Here is a 20,935-nt window from a genome sequence, read left to right on the forward strand (position 1 = left end):
TAAGGAGGAACAAGGGCTCTGAGCCAAGGGAATAAGGGGATGACGGGTCCTGGGTGGGGACCAGAGACAGCAACCCAGGCTGGCACCAAGGTTCAGGCGCAGACGGAGGGAAGGGCGGCACCGGGGCAGAAGCCAGGAGCGCAGAGGAGTGGCAGGCCCAGGGGAAACGCCCTGCTGGGCACCCAGAGTTGGGAAACCCACCGGAACAGACGCTTTGTGCTGAGGCCACGGGGGCCGCGTAGGTTTGGGTCTTCAGTGACCTCTGTATGTGGCGACACTGACACGTCAGCATTTCCGTGGATTCGGACAGGTAAACACTTACGTGGTCGTGTGACAGGGACACCTGTGCAAGGAGTTAGAGGAGGTGATGCAGCGGGGACGGGCCAGGGGCACGGGGGCGGCCCCCCAAGAGGACACGTCCTGGAAGCCAGTGAGGGGGTCGAGGGGCCACGGGCATCGACGGGGCCCAACCCTGTCCACACATCGGAGACAGTGGACGCTGGAAAGGGCCCTGCGCTCGGTGAGCCCGAGACCTCTGGGCACCTGGAGAAGTTTATGTAGCTGGAAGAGAGGCTTCAGGACAGAGCGCGCAGAGGCACGGCGTCGCTCCAGGACACTTGCTGGGCGCACACCCAGGACCAGAGCAGGGTCTGGAGGAGGTACCTGCACACCCACAAGCTCGGCATCTTGCCGACAGGAGCGGGGAGCACCCCAAGTGCCCATCGGTGGGCGGCCGGGTGAACAAAATGTGGGGTCGCAGAAAATGCATGTTTTACGTACAGGAAAACGGAGTGCTCTTCAGCCTTAAAGGAGGAACTTCTGACACGTGCTTCCACGTGGATGGACCTTGAGGACACGACACCAGATGGAATAAACCAGTCCCAGAAGGAAGGACAGTGCAGGACTCTACTTACGTGAGGTCCCTAGAGGAGTCAATTCACGGTGACAGAGGGCAGGTGGTGGGCGCTGGGGGCTGGGGCAGGGGGGTAGCGTCCGCGAGGGCAGAGCGTCATTTTGGGAAGGTGGCAGCGTCTGGGGACGGATGGGGGTGGCACAACAGCATCCATGTGCTAATGCCATAGACTGTGTGCTTAGAAATGGGTAAGACAGCAAGTTTTAGATTATGTCTATTTTACCACAGTTTAAAATTCTCTTAATGGTTCGTGATTGTTTGAAAAAGAGAGAGAGGCCGGGTGCCGGGGCATTCTGAGGTCAGGACCGTGTGTGCAGAGGGAGGGGACGGACAGGAGAGGCCTGGGACACAGCGGTCGGCACACAGTAAGTCCTCAGTTAAGGTTGGTGGAACAGGATGGGACAGGATGGTGTAGAAAATGCTGGAAGGAAATGTCTTCGGCACGAGTGCAAACGACTGAACATATGGTGAGTTCTGAAATAAATTCCTTAAAAAACACGCCGCCTGGGTGTTGAATCAACACCGAATCTCGGGACACATCCCGGCACGAGACAAGCTCGCGCTGTTTAAAGGACAGAGCACATGTGTGTCCCATCGCACCTGCCATTTCGTACCCACTGACGGCAGGGAAGCGAATGCGACGGAGTCCCCGTTACGACACAGCGGGACCAAGAACTCGTCACTCAAAACCGCGCAGAAATGGCCCCCCCGCCCTCAGCTCCAAAGCGTGGTTCCCACGGAGCACACACTGATGGCACCATCGAGACACACATCCCCCTCCTCCAAGAACAACTTTGTTTTTAATGTTAATTTTTAAGAGAGAGAGAGCGCGCGCGCGCGAGCACACGTGCATGCGCGGGGAAGGTGCACAGCGAGGACAGAAGATCCCAAGCAGGCTCCACGCTAACAGCACAGAGCCCAACGCCGGGCTTGATCTCACCAACTGCGAGCTTGTGACCTGAGCTCAAGTCAGATGTTCAAACGACCGAGCCCCCCAGGTGCCCCTAGAAGGACGTTTACTGCAAATCAGAAACATCCATCCACACACGTCTACGAAAGCTACGTCTGGTCCCAAAGGCCTTTTTCCCCAGGGTCTACACCGTGTGACCACTGAGGGACTTCCCAGAAACAGTCTCAGGAAAGGAGCTCTGGGGAGAGGAAAACGCCAGCGTGGGCCAGCACCAGGGCGACCTGAGAGTCTCTCTGTGGCCCCACAGACAACCCAGTCTCCTCAGTGCAAGATCAAAGACCAGAGGCAAGAGCGGATTCACTTTCACTCACCAGTCTGTGCCTGAGCTGGACCGTGACGAGAGGAGATCCTGACAAGTTCTGGGACAGTGTCGGCGGTGGGGACACCTCCAGGGAAATCAGGTAGCTGGCTGCAGACAGCGGGTGGGTTTTGTAATTTGCTGCCTCAGCAATCCTTGGAAGGAAATGGAAAATCATTACAGAACAGAAAAGGGGGAGGGAACGCAGCTAGAACCTGGCTCAGAATTCAACGTTAGGGCCGAAACTTTGGAGACTGAAATCTTTCTCGGGGGGAGCTTTGACTGGTCTCACTCAGTACCCACCAGGACCCGCAGAGGAGACCTACAAGCGGGCACTACCATGTTGCAGGGAGAGTCCCGTCATCCGGGACCTGCTCTGCGAGGCTGGAGGCCGGCACCCCGGGCGACCTCACAGAGAGTCCGCTGGAAGAAGATGTGGCCCAGGGAGCGTGACGGATGGAAAGGACAAAGCTCTGGGTTTGAATCTCGGCAATCCCACTCACTCAGCTGTGTGACCCTGGGTAAGTGACTTACCCTGTCTGAACTTTAACCTCCCAGCTTATAAAAAGATGGGATCAACGGTAGCGTGGTGGGCACCTGTGGTCTTGCCGCCCGGCGTGCGTTCGTGAAGGGCCCTCCGTTTCCTCCAGGTGACCACCCCCTGCCCCCCTTGTAGCCAATGTGCCCTGCTGCTGACTCCATCGGCTCAGGAGTGAGCCCTGCTGCCCAGGCCTGAACCACCCAGGGCACTGCCTCCCTCGGGCCACGGTGACTGTGCAGAGGTGGGCACATGACCCGGGAAAGTCCAAGGAGACGTGACAAGATTCAGATGGAAAATGCTGGGTCCGAGACCCTCGGTTCCCTCGGCTCCACGTCGGCCCTGAAGGAGGTGCCCTGGCAGTGGTTCGATCGGGAGGGAAGAGATGAACTGGGAGAGGAGCCCCCCACCAGGGCAGAAGTGAGATCGAGCAGAGTGACGTCAACTGGATGCTGGATCGAGCTGCTCCTGAAGCCAAAATGCCCATGCGCCTTTCAGCCGACACGATCCAATGAACTACCCTCCTACTTAAGACAGTCCAAGCCAGCTTCTCTGTTCCTTACACCCCGATCGAAAGACCCCTACCTGATGTATACGGCACTTGCCTCATGGAGTTACGAGGTCAAAGTGACATTCAGGGCCAAGACGGGGGCGAGGCAAGGAGCCCGGGACGCAGGTTTTAAGGAGGTGCCCACACTCAGGGCCTGGCACACGCGGCCCCTGTACGACCCCACGATTGAGCGCCTCCCTGAGGTCTGCGCCCCGGGCGCCTGCCTGCCTCACCGCGGTCCTAGCCCGCCTGCACGCAGTCAGTGAGCGGCAAACGTCTGCTGCGTGGACTTCAACTCTGGAAAGCCACCCCGGAGCGCCGGAGACGTGGGGTCCCTGGGATCCCGCACGGGCCACCCGGTCACCTGCTGCTTTCTTGCCTGGTTGGGACCTTGCCTGCCTGCCACCCGCTCTCCAAAGTCTGGCGGGGGACTCTGCTACCTTCCTGTGTGTGCGCCCACGGAGCCGTCTTCCTGACGGCCAACGCGCTGGGCGTAGTCTTCTTCCTCCCTCGACTGAGCTCAAACCCCTCTCCCCGTCAAGCCTGCAGAAGCTTTGCTAGAAAGCGTGCAGTGAACACTCGCTCTACTCCTAGGGCCCCATCCCTGGTCCCCTGCCAGTGTCACAGTCACATCACCTGACGGGCTCAAGCCCTCCACACACACGTACAACTTTCTTCTTGCTGCACCGCGAGGAAGCACGCCGTGACTCTCCTCCCCCTAAACGCTCTAGCAAGCCCCTTCTAAGCGCGGAGTCAGCCTCCTCCGTAGCGAGGCCCAGTCACCACACTCCGAAGCCAGACACTGATTCGCTAACACGATGCGACGCCTGGTCCCCGCCTGTGCCTCTCGGCTGTTGCGTCCCAACGAGGCCTGTGCGTTCGCCAGGGAGCGCCGCTCCGCGGGCCCCTGAACTCTGGGACGGTCCCCACGGTTCTTCCTCTTTCGTGGACGTCCAGCAGTGCAAACCGCCGTTTGCAAAATGGCCCTTACTTTAGATCTGTGGACGGTTTCCTCGCGTGGGGCTTCAGGCCACGCACCGGGGGCAGGATCACTCCACGGGCCACGTTAACTCCCTCCATGGCGTCGCACCGGGGGGACACAGGATACCACGCCCCAGCGCTGACCATATTGAGAGTGACCAGCTGGCTGAAGTGGCACCTGACAGCCGTCTCCAGCCTCAGGTACCCTGCTCGCTTGGTGAACTAACGAGAACCCTCGAGGCGACAGGGCACGACCCCGTTCCACGACTGCCCCTCACCCGGCGGTGCTAACACCCACTGATGACGTCGCCCCCATCAGCGACTGCATGCAGGGCGGCGTCTCCGATTCTGTCATTCCTCCCGCGTTGACCGGATGGCGTTACCCTACAAGAAGGACGCGAGCGGACACTTAAGTAAGCCGCAGCCCCCGGGAGCTTCTCCTGCAGCACACGTGACTCCGTCAACAAGACGCGGAGACCTAGAGGACCCGAGTCACAGCCCTGCCTCTGCCCCCGGCAGCCTTAACATCCCGCAGAGGGCCCGGCTCTCCACCTGTGGAGGGGGAGCGGAGACGCCGTGCCCAGCGCGGATCCCCAGCCCCGCTCTGAGGGACACGGCCGTCCCAGGTGCTTGCCCGGCACAGCACGGCCCTTGGGAAGAGCAGAGCAGTCCTCATCACGAGGGGGCACGTGACACTCCAAGGACCCTCCGTGTCCAGGGGGCCCAGCAGGGGCTGGCCACGTGCCCCCAGGACCCGTGCACAGTGAGACGCTGCCCCTGCCAGTGGCTGCCGGGACCCCTGCAGCAGCCCGCCCAGGGCGTGGCCGTGGATTTGGTGACCCCGTGCCAGCCTGACCCCCAGCTTCATGCCCTAGACTCACGTGCTGGCCCCACCCTGCCCCCAAGGGCGACCGAGAGAACGTTACGACCCCACCGCCCCTTCCCTTCTTACGGAAACCTTCCGTGTACGGAGGCCCCGTGCAGAACGCTAGGGGAAGGGGCCCGGCTGTGGAGGCAAGCAGGCAGCTGGCTCTACTAGTCTAACCCTAACCGGGCGCGGAATTTCAGAATTCTCTTCCAGTCACTGTGGCGAGGACGTCCAATCCTCTTATCGAGTGATTACAGATCTCGTTAAGCAAGCACTTACAGATGTCGTTAGGAGCAGTGCACTTTGTTTAAACAATTAACTCACTTGGCGCTCAAGGCAGCCTCACACATCAGTACTGTCCCCACCCCTACTCTAGAGAGGACGACACGGAGACGGCCAGGCATCTGCCCAGTTCACGCAGCCGGTAAGGGCCCCGCCGGGAGAAGAGAGCCAGGAGCCCAGCACCGACTCTGTGCTGCCATCCACGACGCTGCCGGTGACTTCCGTCCCGCCCTGATGCCGCACGTATGGGGGCTGTACTTGAGAAGCCATTTCAGCGACTTTGTTTCCCAGGTTAATGTCGCCAACAAGAAGACACTTTTGCACCAAGTGCTGACCTTAGACCTTCACCCGGGTTGAAGATCCCACACATGAAAAACACGTTCTCATCACTGCAAGATGTTTGGACTTTGGGAGAGGAGTGTACTTTTGGGGCCGACAGGTTCCGGCAGTCGGCGCGCGTTACTGCTAAGGGGCAGGGGGCCGTGGGGGGAGGGGAACCACCTGGTGTGCGAGTCTCAGAGCCCACGACTTTCAGAGACAAGAGGAACTGACCGCGGGGGTCCAGATCACGCCAGCAAGGGTTCTGAGGCGTCCGAGAGTCCTCCCTGGGGGCAGCCGGGGCAGTGAGGGCAGCAGGGCGCTAAAGGCTGAAGGCCCTGAATGTCCCACCTGCAGACTTCAGGCAGAGCCTTGGCCCACCCCCCACCCCAACGCGGGGCAGGACAAACACGGCCTCTTCCCCCATCTGCTGCTGCCAGCACTGACAGAACCGTCTAGCAGGGGTGTGCAAACACAGGCCTGGGCGGCTGCCTGCTCCTATAAATAAAGCTTTATTGGCACACAGCCGCTTCCACTGCTTTCCGCGTTGTCTGAGGCTGCTTTCACACTTCCAGCGCAGACGAGTAGTTGTGAGGGAGACAGTATGGCCCATAAAGACAAAAATATTTACTATCTGGCCCTTTATGAAAAAGTCTGCTGGCACCTGGCTGGGGTCATGATTCGACTCGGTCACAGCAAATTGTCCCCTGAAATGCGCGTTCCACCTTTTCTTTCCTCTGCTAGTCTGAGGCAGAACGAAGATGTGGACGGGGGTCCAGATGCCGCTCTCCCTGCACGCCCTTACCCTTGGCCCCCATGGCTCCGCCTCAGGAACACACAGCTCCTGTTTTGCGACGACAAATCCGCTTCGGCCTGAACGTTCAGCTATGAGAGCTGCAGATTAGGGCGGCCAGGGAAGGGCCCGTTTTCATTCATAATCTTGGGATTGGAGAAGCGTCCCCCCAAAGAGGTGGGAGGGCATCTTTTTGAGAAAAAGCGGGTGGCGTTTTCCTCTGACGGCTCTCCTGAAGAATTCTGGAAATCACACACAAAGAGTGGCAGGGCCCCTCTCCTTAGTTATAAGGAAACTTGTCCAAGCGCAGGCCTTCCCAGGGCGATGGGTCCCAGGTCCAGAGCAGAATCGTGGCCGTCTCCTTCCCTAGGCCACCCTCTCCCCAAAGGCTGCGTCCCTCCAGGCGGTGGGAAGGAGCAGTACTGGGAGACAGGACGCCGGGGCTCAGCCACCCGTGTTTCCACAAGGTCTTCATCCCCCACCCTTTATCCGGACGCAGTTCAAACAGCCTGCTCCCCATTACCGAGGGGTCCACACAGCCGGCATCCACACAGCCCCATTACCGAGGGGTCCACACCACCGGCTCCAGCACCAGCATCCGCAGCCCACCCCGCAGGGCAGGGCAGCAGAGGGGGCCCGCAGCTTCCCGGGCAGGGGGGAAGCTGGGGGGCAAGAGAGCCAAGTGGAGCCTCACCAAGCCGGGGTGAGGGCAACCCTATGAAAAGGGAGGCACAGACCCTCCCCTCCCCTCCCCTCCCCTCTCGGAGGAATCAGCCTCTCCCTGTGGTCTGAGAGGGCTGACCCACCCCCACGTGAGCAGACACCACCAGTGAGACAGCAGGATGCTCTGACCCCCCCATGAGTGGAAGGGCCAAAAGGGGGCAGGACCCAAATGGGCCAATCACAGCCCTCCCTGTGTTTCCACAGGGTCATGTGAACAGACCTAACCAATGAGAGAGCAGGATGCTCCAGGCACCATGAAGGGGGCGGCCAAGAGGGGCACATGACCCAAATGGACCAATCACAGCCCTCCCTGAGTTTCCACCAGCACATTCTGGAAAGGCTTCTCTCCTTCGGAGACCTCAGGACCCAGAGGTGGGGGGGCAGTCCCTGAGCTACCGGAGCCCGCCATGCTTCTATGTAGAGGCCTCCCTGGACGTGAGCCAACACAGAAGTGAGCACAGACAGGGCATGGAGAGATCAGATCACAAGGCATCCCCTGGGTGCCTGGATCTAACTGTGCCTGAAGCCTCCTTAGTCTCATGAGACCCCAGTCTCCCCACCTTCCGCCTAAGCCAACGTATCTAATACACCCTGACTGCTGGAGACATGTGCCGCTGTCCTCCCACTCTACGGAAGTGGCGGCTGAGGCTCAGGCAGTTGGGTCACTCGCCCGCAGTCACGCAGGTCCTTTCAGGCAGGGCAGATATGGTCACCTGACTGCTGCACTCTCAGGTTGCCCACCCAGGGCCCGCCGAACCCCCAGTGTCCTCCAAGGCTATATTGTGTGTGCCTGTGATGGCAGGGAAGTGGCGGTGTCACAGCCACCCAGCAAACAAGCACACACACACCCACTGCCCTCTCCATACCATGTGACCCTGAGGGACTCACTTGGTCTTGGCTGGCCAGATGTTGTCCAGGTAATTGTGCATCGTGTGGTAGAGGAGGCCCACGATGGTGGTCCAGGCTGGGGAAAAGCAGAGGGTCACAGACACCTGTCAATCTTCCTGGTGACGAAGCCCCCAGCCAAACCCACTTGCCCAGCAACGCACAGTGCAGACCCTCACACCCAAAACCCCGGGGGCAGCTCCTGGGGAGGGCGGGGAGGGAGAAAGTGAGGGACTCTCAGGGTAGAGTTTTCCATGAGTCTGAGTAGAAACTTTGTGACCCTTCAGCTGTGGATTCAACCGTGACAATGACTCCCTGCTCCTCCCCTGAGTCAACTCCAGACAGACAGATACAACAGCTCCCAGGGGGGGAGCCAGACTCGCCAGAAACGCTAGAGCTCGCGAAGGGACCGGGCCCCGCTCGAGGGGCGGTCCCAGCGCCAGCCTCCAGCTTTGCTCCTCCGGGTGAGCACGTCCTGTTTGCTGCTGGCGTATGAGGCATCTGTAGTAACACGCATGCTTGAACGAGCCTGCAGACGCAGGGTTTACAAGCGGCAGTGACCACATACATGCCCCTCATGCCTCTCGGCTGGGTCCCACCTCTCTGCCGTGCGACAGCTCTGAAGCAGGAATCATTGTTTCTGTTATTTCCCTCCACCCGCTTCACGGAGAGCGCTTGGAGCATAAGCGGTTAGCTGTCTTCCCGGGATCGTCGGGGATATTTGTTGACTCTGTTAGCATTTCAGGAATGTCTTTAACATCCTCTAAGTCTCAGCATGTGCCACGTAGAGGGGCTTTGCTCATTCAGCTCTCGAAACAATATTATGAGCCCAGTACGAACACCGGCCCCGTTTCACAGATGAGGAGACCGCGACACAGGCAGGTTCGGTAACTTGCATAAGGCCGCACAACCCGTAAGTGGCTGAACCCGGAATTCCCAGGAATTCCAGCCACCGGTCAGTGCTCGTGACCAGTAAGTCCTGCTGCCGGTGGGAGGAGCCTTCACAGGGGACAGCACGAGGCTGCGGCCCAGCTCACTCGGCAACACTGAGGGTTTCCCGCTCATGCAGCCAGGTGTGTGAGATGAGCAAAGGTCACGTGTGCCCCCGGCGGATCAGAGCATCATCTCCAGACCTCTCTGGAGTTCACCCCAAGTGTAGGGGGCTGTCACCTAACATCCCCGGGCACCTTTCACACAGGCAAGCAAGATGGTGCAGGGAGCGGAGGTGGGCTCCCGAGGGCTGGCGAGTGGGGACTCCCTGCTGGGGAGGGGACACCGTGATCCTACACCACCCACACTGGTCTTGGTCCCCAGTCTCTAAGGCAGAACCCTGGGAATCCCATGTCCTCTGGCCAGAGCATCAGGAGCTGAGTCAAATCCACGACTCCCCTGACACCCCGAGGGACGAGTCTGTGACGAGTCACTTTTCAAGGAGTCTGGAGGGACTGTGACTACAGTGGAAATGGCCAGAGTTGCCTGAACCCCTGAGACAGAAGCAGAACCCAGGCCCCCTGGGCAGACAAACCCCAAACCTAGCCCGAGGCCAGGGAAAGGGGAGGGGAGAGACGGCCACATCTAGTCATATGCGGCTGAGGTGTCTCAGTGCAGATTTGGGAGGACACAAGGCGTCTTTCCCGGTGGATCAGAATCGCCTCAAGAGCCTCCCCAAAATGCAGATTCCCCGCCCCTGTCCCAAGTCCCAGTTCACGAGGCCGGAGGGCACTGGGAATCAGCATTCTGAGTGAGCGTCTCGGGAGCTTCCCGCCACACCCTGAGAAGTGCCGGCCCCGAGCGCAGGAAGAGGCGAGCAGGTCTGAGGGCGGTGGCTCGCCAGGTAACAGCTGGCAACACATCTGGAAGGGCTGAGGACTGGCGGGGCCCCCCCGCCCGAGCTCCCGGGCAGGCCCTGCAGCTGCACTCACCTTGGCTGCAGAAAGCCTCGTGGGGAACCTCGATGTAGCTCTGCCCCTGAGCCGGGAAGCGGTAGTGGGAGGAATTTATGGCCTCGGGTAGGAGTTTGGCCACAGAGAACTCTGAGAACAAGCCAGAGACAGGAAGCCACAGTCAGTCAGCTCCGCGGCGCAGGAAATTGGGCTGTAAAACCCCATCTGCCTCTGCTGTTTTTAAAAGAACATGCTCCCCCGGGTAGTGTAATTACCTCTAGAAAATGACGACCTGAAAAAATAAGAGTCCGGGGAAAGTAATTTCGAGCGTGGCTAACGTGTCCATCCGGCCACATGCTGTGGGGGCCCCGTGGCCTGAGGTGACCCCTCCTTCCCTCCGGGCCTCTGTCACCATGGCTCTCAGTTATGCGATGAGCCCCCCCACCCCTGCCCGTGCGGAGGGGGAGCCGCTCCTCACCACACTCTGGGGGACCCCGTGAGACACAGGAGGAGGAAGGCACCCGAGACACACACCTCCGGCCGTCAGGCAAACGTGTCATTGCACGGAGGGAGCCATCGCGGCCGACTAACTCCCACTACAACTATCCTATGTGGCTCAACTAGGCTTCTGATCCAGAGCCCGGCTACTGCGGTGGAGCTCAGCAATGCTCCCTAGGTAAAGACTTGTAGGAGGGAAGCGCTGCGAAGTCAGCGCACGTGGGACGCTGCTCCGACCATCCCGGAGAGGCAGATTTAGGCCAAGCCTCCAGGTGGCTCTCGGAAACCCGATTCTGCACCTTTTATTTCACAGGCACTCAAAGGAGCCGCGGCTTTTCGACTCCCTTCCGAGCACAGACGACGGAGCACGAGATCAGGCTGGCCCCCCAGTCGCCATCAAATGCTTAGGTAGCTTTGCGTCCGCATCATGGCTGAGCACGTGTGCCCCGATCTCACTCTCCCCACAAAGTGTAATTCTGTGTAAGGGCGACCCAGTTCAGAAAAGCAGCGAGGTCTGTCTGGGCTGATGGGCGTGGTGCTCCGTCTGTGCGCGTGTGTGTGCCCACCTGCACGTGTGTGTAGACGCTGCCTGTGCACTCATCCCCGCGCGTTCATACGCTGTGCGTGCGCCTGTGCCCGCGTGTTTGCACGCTGCGTGTGCACCTGCGCGCGCGCATTTGCGCACGTGTGTGCGCACCTGTGCGCTTATGTGTGTGTGCTGTGTGCGCGCCTGTGCGCGTGTGGGTGCGCGCCTGTGCGGAAGTGTCTGCGCACGCGTGAGCGCGCGCAGGTGGACGCAGGGCTGTCAGCGCGAACTCCAGGGGCCAGCGTCCCTCCCGCGGCTCCCGCGCCTCCGCCCCCACCAACGGCCGCGTCCCGCCCTGGGGGGACGACTACCTGCCATGGAGGAAGAGCCAATGATGGTGACCTGGGGGTCGCTGGCGTGCACGTTGGAAGAGATGTGGCCCATGACGGTGTCGACGGTCTCTATCAAGCCCAGCACGATGGCGTTGTCCTGCAAACGACACGACGTGAAGGAACTGAGCAAATGGAACGGGCACAACTGCCCTCCCCAGACGCACTCGCCGAGCTCGCGGGGTCCGGCTCCGCACTGGCGCCGCCGGTGCCCCCTCCCCCTCCAAAGGAAGAGCGCCCCGCGTCTGCGGAGGCCATGGTGGGCCAGGCCTGACCTCTCCATGACCGGATGGGAAGGAGCCGTGCCACTACCCCTCTCACAGGCAAACGCCCCACCGAGCCCGCGGAACACAGTCCCCCGGGCCACCCAAGCCATTGGCTCCAAGGCCTAGCCCCAGGTGACAAAGACCCAGTCCCAGCTGCACCCTGAAGTCACCAGGAACTTCAGCCAATCTCTGACCGGCCCTGCCATGCCCCCTTCTGTTTTCCGTGGAAGGGGCTAACTGGCCCCAAGTCCCCTCCAGGACAAGGACACCAGCGGCTTCACCCTATTCTACATGCAGGGGACGGATGCCAGCTCCCCAGATCCTCTCTGCATGACCTTCCTGGTGCACCCCTTCCCTCCAAGGGCCCTCTCCACTTACTCTGCATCCCCCAAGCAGAGAGGATCCCAGTGGTTGCTGCCCCCAAGAAGGCAGGGGTCCCTCCTGGTCACCCCGTATCTCTGCAGACAGCCCACCTTGGGCTGACTGTCCCTCATCGTGAGACACTCATCTACCAGGGACAGGGCCTCTCAGCCACCCAGGCACACAGTGGCTGTTCCCGTCTGCCATCGTGCCCCTCTCTCCTTCCCGCCTTTCTGAAAACCATCTGTCAGCTAAGCGACCTTAGCATTCTCTCACAAACACATGCTCCGTGGGAATCTAATGAGGTGGAAATAGAACAGGGAGGCCAATTTTAGACATTTTCTTTCAGGCCTGTGGCCTGGTTTCAATCAGCTAAGCCCGGTGGAGCACATGGAGATCTGTGTTTCTGGCCGGCAGTTCTGTTGGGCAGTGGCTGATTCGTACCTTCTCTCTAATGAACAGTTGAGCCTGCCTAAGCCTGAATGGTTTCATGATCATTTCTGTTCTGTGGCAGAGCATTCAAAAAAAGTCACTTTAAAATGATGCTGAGAAAATGGGCCTACTCAGGTCCTCTGCTGGCCATGTTCCCAGGCTTTCCCAGGCTGCAGCCCTGTACAGAGCCACCCCCGGGGGTCATGAACTCTAGACGGCTGTGCCTTTTAGAAAAGGTTTCTAGGTAAGATTATCCCAATCTTAAATTCAGGATCCTTTTCCCCCCCTCCCTTTGCCAGGGTTAAAAATCCAATCTCATTCCGTTTGAAACTGTTCAAATAAAAAGTTCATCAAATGTAAATCCTGTAGCAATCTCATTAATAACATTTCTGACAGCAACTGGCAAATATTTTTTAACATTATAGGGGTTCAGGAGAATAGGCACTTTAATATTAGACCGGTGTGGGTATGGCCCTGCTAAGCAGTTATGCGTCCCCCACCCCGCCAGGCAACCTTGTAGGTCCCATGTCAAGACCACAACATAAGAAAATGGACAGAGCCAGGACCCCAGGTCACTGGACTGAGAAAGGGCTCCTGAGACCCACTTCACACTTTGCATCAGTGAAAAGTTTCACCTGTGCTCTGCCACTGAGATGCAGGGGCCTCTTTGTTACTGCAGCACAGCCTCGCCTAGCCTGACTGATACACCTACTGTTGCTGGAAACTGCCCTGGACATAGTTAAGGACAGCCAAGTTAAATCACGCATACAGAGTATTTGTGGAATATATACACGTGAGCAAAACGTAAACTAGATGGAAAGGGACGTACGCAAGAGTGCTCGGGGTCACGGTGTGCCGTAAGACTTCAGGTGACTGTTCTTTCATATATTTCTTACCGTCTGCAGTTTCTACCTTCTCTACAGCTTATTAACTTGTTTTATCAAACAGCAAAGTCAATGACATTACTTTTAAAAAGAAAAAAAGTATTCCATTCTCTATCTGCTGTTCAGAGAAAAACAGAAGCTTTTTTGGTTCTTACACTTATCACGAAGTACATATTGCCACGTGTTCCACTTTTTTCACATAAGCTAGTGATCTTTAAGCGTAAAACATGTTTTTATTGCCATTCGAGAAGAAAGTGACGGTAAAAAATTTATCATTTAAAAATGATAAACGTCAACCAAGTAAGCAGTCCTCATGGAGAACTGCAACCCCCTCCCCGCTCGGTGTGGAGGACAGTGGCATGTTATTGACACACAACCCTTAAGCCATACAGAAGACAAGGCGCTTCAAATCAGTTGTATATCTGGTCTGAGCTCTAACGTCCCAGATTGAGGGACGGAGGGATGCATCATTTCTCTTAGAGATGTGAATTGGGCCACAATTATCCCACTTCTGGGAAGACGCGGCAGTTCCCAAAGTATGTACGTTTTGAAGCTCAAATGTTTTTTGTCTTACCTCTGACACATCAATCCAACTGGGCAGTTGAAGAACCTCTCCCATGGTTTTTAAGAAAGCCTAAAGGCAGACAAAATGACACTGCTTAGCACGCATCTTAGAATTTATAATCTGGAACAGGAGTTGGCACTTTTATTTTTTTTAAAGCCCACCTAGTAAAGCGGTTAAGCTTTGAGTATAATTTTGTCACAAACACTCAACCCTCCCATTGTAGTGCAAATGCGGCCACGGACAACACAGAACTGAACGAGCACGTTCCAATAAAACTTGATTAGCAAAACAAGCAACAGACTATATTTGGCCCACGGGCTACAATCTGCCGACTCCTACTCTAGCGCAGTTTGGTGGAATAAACATATAATGCGAGCCACATTTCAAACTTTAAGTTTCCTAGTAGCCATATTTTAAAAAGTTAAAAGGCGACAGTCGAAATTAATTTTCAGAATATATCTTACTTAGTCCTATATCTATATACCTAACACAGCACTTCAACACGCGCTCAACATAAAAATTATCAATTTAATATTTCACACTCTTTTCTTTGTCCCAAGTTTTAGCAATCCAGGCCATATTTTACATTTAGGGCACATCTCAATTTGAATTAGCCACAGCTCAAGTACTCCACAGCCAGATACGGTAACGGTGTCCTTATCACCCAGCACGGGAAATGCTTTCTCCTCATTTTCCCCCTCCCAGTGCGAGCCAGAGAGAAGCCAGGACATCATGGAAAACTGGATAATGGATGCCAAGGGTTTTTTACTTCTCACCCAATCAGACATGGGTGGGGTTTGGAGTAAATCTGCAGGATTCGTCTGCAGGACGCCCAGGCAGGTCTCTCCGCCGGGGCCCACACCAGCGGTCCCAAACCGAGAGCCCACAGGCTGAACCCGCCTCACAAATCCGCAAATAACTGCTTTCAAATGTCCGTTAGCTGTCCACTTCTTAAAAATTGGATTATTTTCCACTTGAAGGATCCAGGCACGGCTTCCCTTGCAAAATAAGAGGCTGCCCTACAGATGAAACTCCGGCGGATCCGAGGCTGCGGCCACCCCCTGCGGGTGAACCGCTGCCTCTACTCCGCCCTCGGTCGACCAGGGCCGAGTTTGCAATCTCCCACCCTGTCAGGAGGCCCGGAGAGGGAGGCGCAGGGAAAGAGGAAATCACCAAGCTTCAAAATGACCTGTGGAAACCTGCATTGATTGGATTCCACATTCCAACACAAACATACCCTGGAGGCTACCGCCCACCCATCGCGTACCTGCGCCCCCTGGGAATCCTTCCTTCTACCCCAGGGCTCCCGCCTGGAGCGGGGGGGGGGGGGGGGGGGGGGGGGGGGGGGGGGGGCCTGGAAGTGCGCAAGTACAGCACCTTGCTCCCGCCTCCATCTCCTTATGATTGGCTGAGCCATCACGCCCCGCCTGCTCCCCTTGGCCAGCGACTGGCCAGGTGGTGGTCATGTGACCGAGTTCTGCCCAATGAGCTGTGAAGGGAGGTCCGAACGGGGAACCCTGGGAAAGCATTTCCGGCTCCCTCCCGGAGGCGGTCGGCTACGCGTGGGGTGTGGCGCTACCCTGGTAGCCGGTGGGGAACGCGGCGGAGTGTGTGGAGAACTGCGCTGTCGCCCAGAGCCCTGGCGTGCGGGAAGACCGAAGCGCTGGAGCCCAGGTGGAGCACTCCTTCGCCCCTGTCTGGAAGTACGTCCTTCGTGCTGCTGCTAGTCCCCGGCGGCCAGAACCACTCCCGCGAGGAGGCGGATGAGGCGGAATGGCCTCTCCGCGCCGGCCGAGACGCCGAGGCTGGCAGAAGGTGGGTGCCTGGCCGGGGACACGGGGCAGGGGCCAGGACCCCGGAACCCAGCGCGCCAAAGATGTCAGCACTCACCCCTCCCCCCCCTTAAGGACGCCCGGGTGTCCCGAGCTGCTCCACGTCCGTCTGCAGCCAGCGGGTCAGGGAGGACGAAGAACCCTAACTGAGCGCTCACCTGTGCCAGACTCTGTTCTCCGCTCGCACGAGCCCACCTGGGTCCCCCGAGCCGAGTATCCTGTTGTCGCCCCCATATCGTAAATGAGCAGCGTGGCCAAGGGCACTGGGCAAGCAGCCGTGGAGGGAAATTCAACCCTGCTGTCAGCCCTCTGCACCCTGCTCGGGACCCTTACACTGCACTCTCCCCAGGGAAACCCACTCGGCCGAGAGCCCTGGTGCTGAGATCAAGTTAAGGCCACGAGAGCCAGGGATCGGCCCCCATCTTGACCTGCAGAGTGAAAAGCACCTTGATTCCATCCCATAAATGGCACCTAACTTTAGGTAACTTTGGCAATTCCCACCGACGTGCACGTCTCGCACTGGGGGGTCACGCTGTGTGCACACCAGGGCTACGTCTGCCGGAGACCCAACCCCACCCTTCACCTGTTGCCAAGGGAGGCGGCTGGGTGGCACACCCAGATGGCCAGCCGCCAGGTGGATGCGGACCTGGGAACAGGAGGTGAAGAGCTGAGTCTGAGCTGAGGGAGGCCCCAGCGTGCTGGGCAGAGCTGGCTGGAGGGGCCACCCCACCCGGCTGTTCACGAGAAGTCTGTAACCCAGACTTTTACCTAAAAGCTCACGATTTTTCTATGACTCTGTGCAGGTCAAACAAAACACGCCTGTGCTCCTGGATCTGGCAGTTGGCCTGCTCTGATCTGCCAGGCGCAGAAAAGAAATAGCTTTACCTTGGTGAGGTTCAGCGCTGTTTCCTGGGAGAGGGACTTGCTGGGTAAGTTGAGGGACACGTTTCGCAGGTAACTCAGTACCGTTGCTGGACTCTGGAGGTTTTTTCTCTTCTCCGTCAAGTTGGTTATGATAGGGTGGTAGGCGTTGGTGGGCAGCTAAAAGGAATCAGAGGTGTGAGTTCGGGCTGGGGATGCAAGTCCAAGAAGCTCAGCGTGTGCCCCAGGCCGCGTGCCTCGTGAAGCCCCGTGACGATGGCACTCGCTCTGATCGCATATGAGGCGCTTCCGTGACTCTGACACGTACTGACCACCTCAAGCAACACGCACCTGTTTGAGAGTTGAAACTAAGCAGAGAGAGGCTGACCCAGAAACACATGGGAAACAACTGGAATTTGCACCCACACAAATGGTGCAAGAGTCTGCGCCCTCGCTGTCCCCTTAAAGCTCCCGAGTAAGGTAAGTAGCATGATCACAAATACTGCTTCCAGAGGGGGACGTTTCTGAGTGGACCGATCTCTCCTCAGACGACGGGACGAGGGGCGCAAACAGAAGGCATGCATCCACGCACAGCCCCCTGCTCTCCGCTCGCTGTGCCGCCTGCCCAGGAGACGGTCTCTGTGTTTGTGTCCCCGGGCGTCTGGTTTACTTCCTTTCGACCCCTCTGGCCACAGGCCACAAGAAGCAGAGGACTTTCCCTTCAGTCAGCTGAGCATCCAGAGTTAGTGCCAAAGTTAGCTTCTCCTCCAGGGATGATTCCTCCCCAGACACTACACTGCCAACAAGAGAGCCAGACTGTCTGATGGAATTCAGCCCTGGCATACAGTCTAAGCCGAAAGGCTTTCAGCAAGAGGGGACCGAGATCGGTGTGCATGCTCACCACGGTGCTGGCTGGGGGTGTCATGAAGAAGCTTGGTGGCGTCGAAGACAACAAAGCATGCTTTCCTGGGGGGGAAAAAAACAATAACACTGAATTAAGGACTAAGCCGTGGTCACTCTTCCAGCCTAAGAAAGGCCTGCCTTTATTCAAAACTCTCCAGCTTCAGACCCGTCTAAGACAGCCTGAGAATGCTGAGCGGGAATGCTGTTGCACAGATACAGGGCTAATAAATTAGCTTAATGGGTGGATGGTATGGATTTTCCCAGGTCACATTACTTTCCTATTTATATTTCAAATCGCTTTTGAACACCCTTCACGCAAGTCGTCGCATAAAAAGATGATTTTATGTAAGCTTTTACCGATCTCAAATAAATAAAGAACCAAAAGAAACAGCCTTCAATTACACCTGGACTAGTTGGAGATGGAATACAGAGTGCTGCTAATCTCTGGGCCAAGACAGACCATCCCTCCCAGACAGAAGAAGCAAGACAGACAAAGTGGTGGGGCACACTGTCCTCCTGAGTCCTTTCAACCCTGAGGATTCTGGTTATTCTTTTCCATTTGGTTAATTACAAATAACGAAGACATCTAACACCAAAGATAAGCCATATTTGCTCTTCTCTTCCTCTTCTCCACCAGCTATTTCGGATCTTAGCATTTCCTGGTAAGAACACAGACTAGATGCTCTACCTCATTTTCGGAAAAATCTCTCAAGGTTGCTTGAAGTGATCTAAGGAAATGACCTCACTGCCCCTAGTTAGCTCCAGTAGTAACCAGCCCCTCGGGTTATGTGGGGCCCAGTAGCTGGGGGACAAGACGCCAAAGGGGAGACTCTGCCCAGAGGACTAGAGACCCAAACGCTAGGTTCTCCAAGTCAGAGTGACATTCGTTCCTCAAATGCCAAGTAGTTACAGAGGAGTCCCATCCAATTCACATGTAACTTGTGTGAGTCCACAAAGTAAAGTGCAGGACGGTAAGGACTAACCCAGCAACCCTGCCCACCATCGCCGTCGATGACCCTGGAAGGCTACGAGAAGAAATGAGAATCTTTCGTGTCCTCTGTGAGTCCCAGGTCCCAAGGGGCTCTTGTTTTGTGGGCATCAGATTGTGTGGGTGTGTTTTCAGTGTTCAAAAAATACGTAACTTGGAAATCACACGACTCTGAACGCAGCCTTCTACTTCCTCTGATTTTCTGTGGAAGGGGTGGCCATCCATTGTAGCACTGGGAGCAAAGCTGACCCGGTGATGGATGATCAACCCTCTGCCTTTGTATGAATTAGGAAGAGTCACCACATCTGGCCTGCTCTGGCTAATGGATTAGAAGGGGACACCCCCTCTGGGCCGGTCATGCAGAGAAATGCCTGCTTTGGGCTCACCCTTGGTGTGCAGACGGGGCTTTATGCAAAGACCAGGTTTTGCCTCCTCCTACAGACCAGACACAGCAGGGCCCTGGCCTGGCCTGAGAGCAGGCTGGACCTCAGCCCAGATGCCTGTCTTCACACAGCTGGCATGACCCTGGCTCTGATGGACCGACTCACATGGAGCAGTCTAAGGAACTTCCAGATCATTTTCTCTATACGTGTTTTATGTCATGTGACCTGTCTCCAAAAGCAAGTCCCCAAGCCATACGGGGGCCTGATGGGTGTAGTTCTGGCTCAGCAAAGGTGCATGTGTGCACTTCTTGGGATATGTAGGTGTTAATGCAACACCTCTCCTGAATGCCCCCCCCCCAAAATCAGATACCACCTTCATGGGGCACAGAGGGTGAGGTGACCTGAAAGGCTGTGCCATGTGTGGGGCTGATCACCCCATTTCTGAGCCCTGGGATGTCCTGGGGACAAGGGTTTGCTGGTACAGACACAAGAACCAGAAAGAGCAACACGTCTTCCCAGTGTTATTAAAATGGTAATGTATGGAGAAAGAAGGATTTGTTTCAGGCTTTCAGTAATACAAATACAGATGACATTTTAGTCTTGGTGACAAATCTCTGAATCTTAAGCTATAAAATGCAGAAGATTGATATCCTTCTTTCTTGTAAAGGACCTATATTTTGTCCTTCTGTCACTTGTGTGACAGGAATGAATTCCACTTTCTTAGTGAAGAATGAGTGTCAAAGGCCGCTGTGGACACAGACTTCCTGCACACACAGCGGCCATGCCAGCAGCCCCAGTCATCTGCGGGGAGTCCCCTCTCCTCTGCATTTGGGACAAGCCAACCCTACTGCCATGTCAAGGGTGGACTGTGACCCAGGCCTAAGGCAGTCAGCATATCCCACACCCCCAGCCGCAGTTCTCAGCTCCTGGAAACTGGGACACGCATGGATCCATCTGGTCAAATGAGACTCCTGGCCAGTCCTGCTGCAGGAGGAGACAGAAAAGAGAAGTTCATCTTCTGCGAGCATGGGGTGGAACCCTGGAGGGAAGGGCAGCCATAGTGGCACCACCAGAAGGAAGCGGGGTCAAACAAAGAGATTCCCAGTGACACATGTGAGCACCTAGAGCAAACTGGTCCTGAAGCGGATTTTCTCCTGTTGTTTCCATTGTGGGAGGTTTTTTTTGTTGTTTTTTTTTTTAATTTCCCTTGTTGGCGTAAGTCACTCAAGTTGTGTTTTCTGTCACATAATCACAGGGTCCTAACAGCTGAGGGACTCACTGTCAGAACCTGAGAGGGGGCAGGCCTTGCATTAACACCTACACCTCCCGGTCCCGACCTGCCCCTGCTGCTCTGGTGTCCATGCAGTGGCCAACCAACAAATGTTTATGAGTGACTGTCATTTTTTGGCAGATTATTTCACGTTCAAGGACCAGTGCATTCCCTCGTTCTCACAGTGAAAATAGAATGGGGGAAGTAAATATTAATCGTAAATCAGCAAAAATGTTGTGAAAACCTGCCACATGCAGGCATTGTGCTGATGCCTTACACCCGTGACACTGTGGCTCCACAGCCCCCCACCCCTGGGACATGAGTAGTACTGTTTCCATACATTTACAAAGGAGAACACAGTGATTTGGGAAGATTAAGATACAAGAAGTCATATATTACATGATTCCATGTGGTTGGAAGACCCAGAAGAGGGAAATCTGTAGAGACACTGGCTAAGCGGTGGCCAAGGGCTGGGAGGGGACATGGGGAGTGAAAGCTAGCGGGTGCTGGATTTACTTTTGGGGTGATTAGACTTTTTAAACCAGAGGGGATGGTTGCACAGCTGGTGAACATAGGAAGTACCACCAGATCATATGCCTTAAAATGGTCAAGTTTATGTTACATGAATTTTACCTCAGCCAAAAAAGTGACTTCCCACGTCCCAGAGTTCATTGTGGCTGAGTGAAGGTTTGAACCCAGGCCACCTGTCCCTGAGGGCCCATCAGAGCCTGGCATGCAGGAAGCACCTGGTAAGCATTTGTTGATCAGATGTACTA

General features: G+C 56.5%; 1 protein-coding gene and 1 long non-coding RNA gene across 6 annotated transcripts in view; one reads left to right on the forward strand and one right to left on the reverse strand.

The window, feature by feature from the left end:
• Positions 1–20,935, reverse strand: part of ADGRD1 (adhesion G protein-coupled receptor D1) — a 177,385-nt gene that overhangs the window by 73,472 nt on the left and 82,978 nt on the right. For all 5 annotated transcript variants that reach the window (XM_053901880.1, XM_053901881.1, XM_053901879.1 and 2 more), the window contains 7 exons: positions 17,517–17,581; positions 16,640–16,795; positions 13,932–13,991; positions 11,398–11,515; positions 10,042–10,152; positions 8,123–8,198; positions 2,195–2,336 (listed from right to left, as the gene is read on the reverse strand). In XM_053901880.1, coding sequence (XP_053757855.1) covers positions 2,195–2,336; positions 8,123–8,198; positions 10,042–10,152; positions 11,398–11,515; positions 13,932–13,991; positions 16,640–16,795; positions 17,517–17,581 — 728 coding nt within the window. The remainder of the gene's footprint in view (positions 1–2,194; positions 2,337–8,122; positions 8,199–10,041; positions 10,153–11,397; positions 11,516–13,931; positions 13,992–16,639; positions 16,796–17,516; positions 17,582–20,935) is intronic.
• LOC128776910 (uncharacterized) lies at positions 9,096–12,834 on the forward strand. Its single transcript, XR_008422039.1, has 2 exons — positions 9,096–9,192; positions 10,814–12,834. It is a non-coding gene; the product is annotated as an uncharacterized LOC128776910 (long non-coding RNA).

The sequence above is a fragment of the Panthera pardus genome, unplaced genomic scaffold, assembly GCF_024362965.1.
Source record: "Panthera pardus isolate Hobbes unplaced genomic scaffold, ASM2436296v1 HiC_scaffold_14, whole genome shotgun sequence".
Taxonomy (NCBI): Eukaryota; Metazoa; Chordata; class Mammalia; order Carnivora; family Felidae; genus Panthera; species Panthera pardus.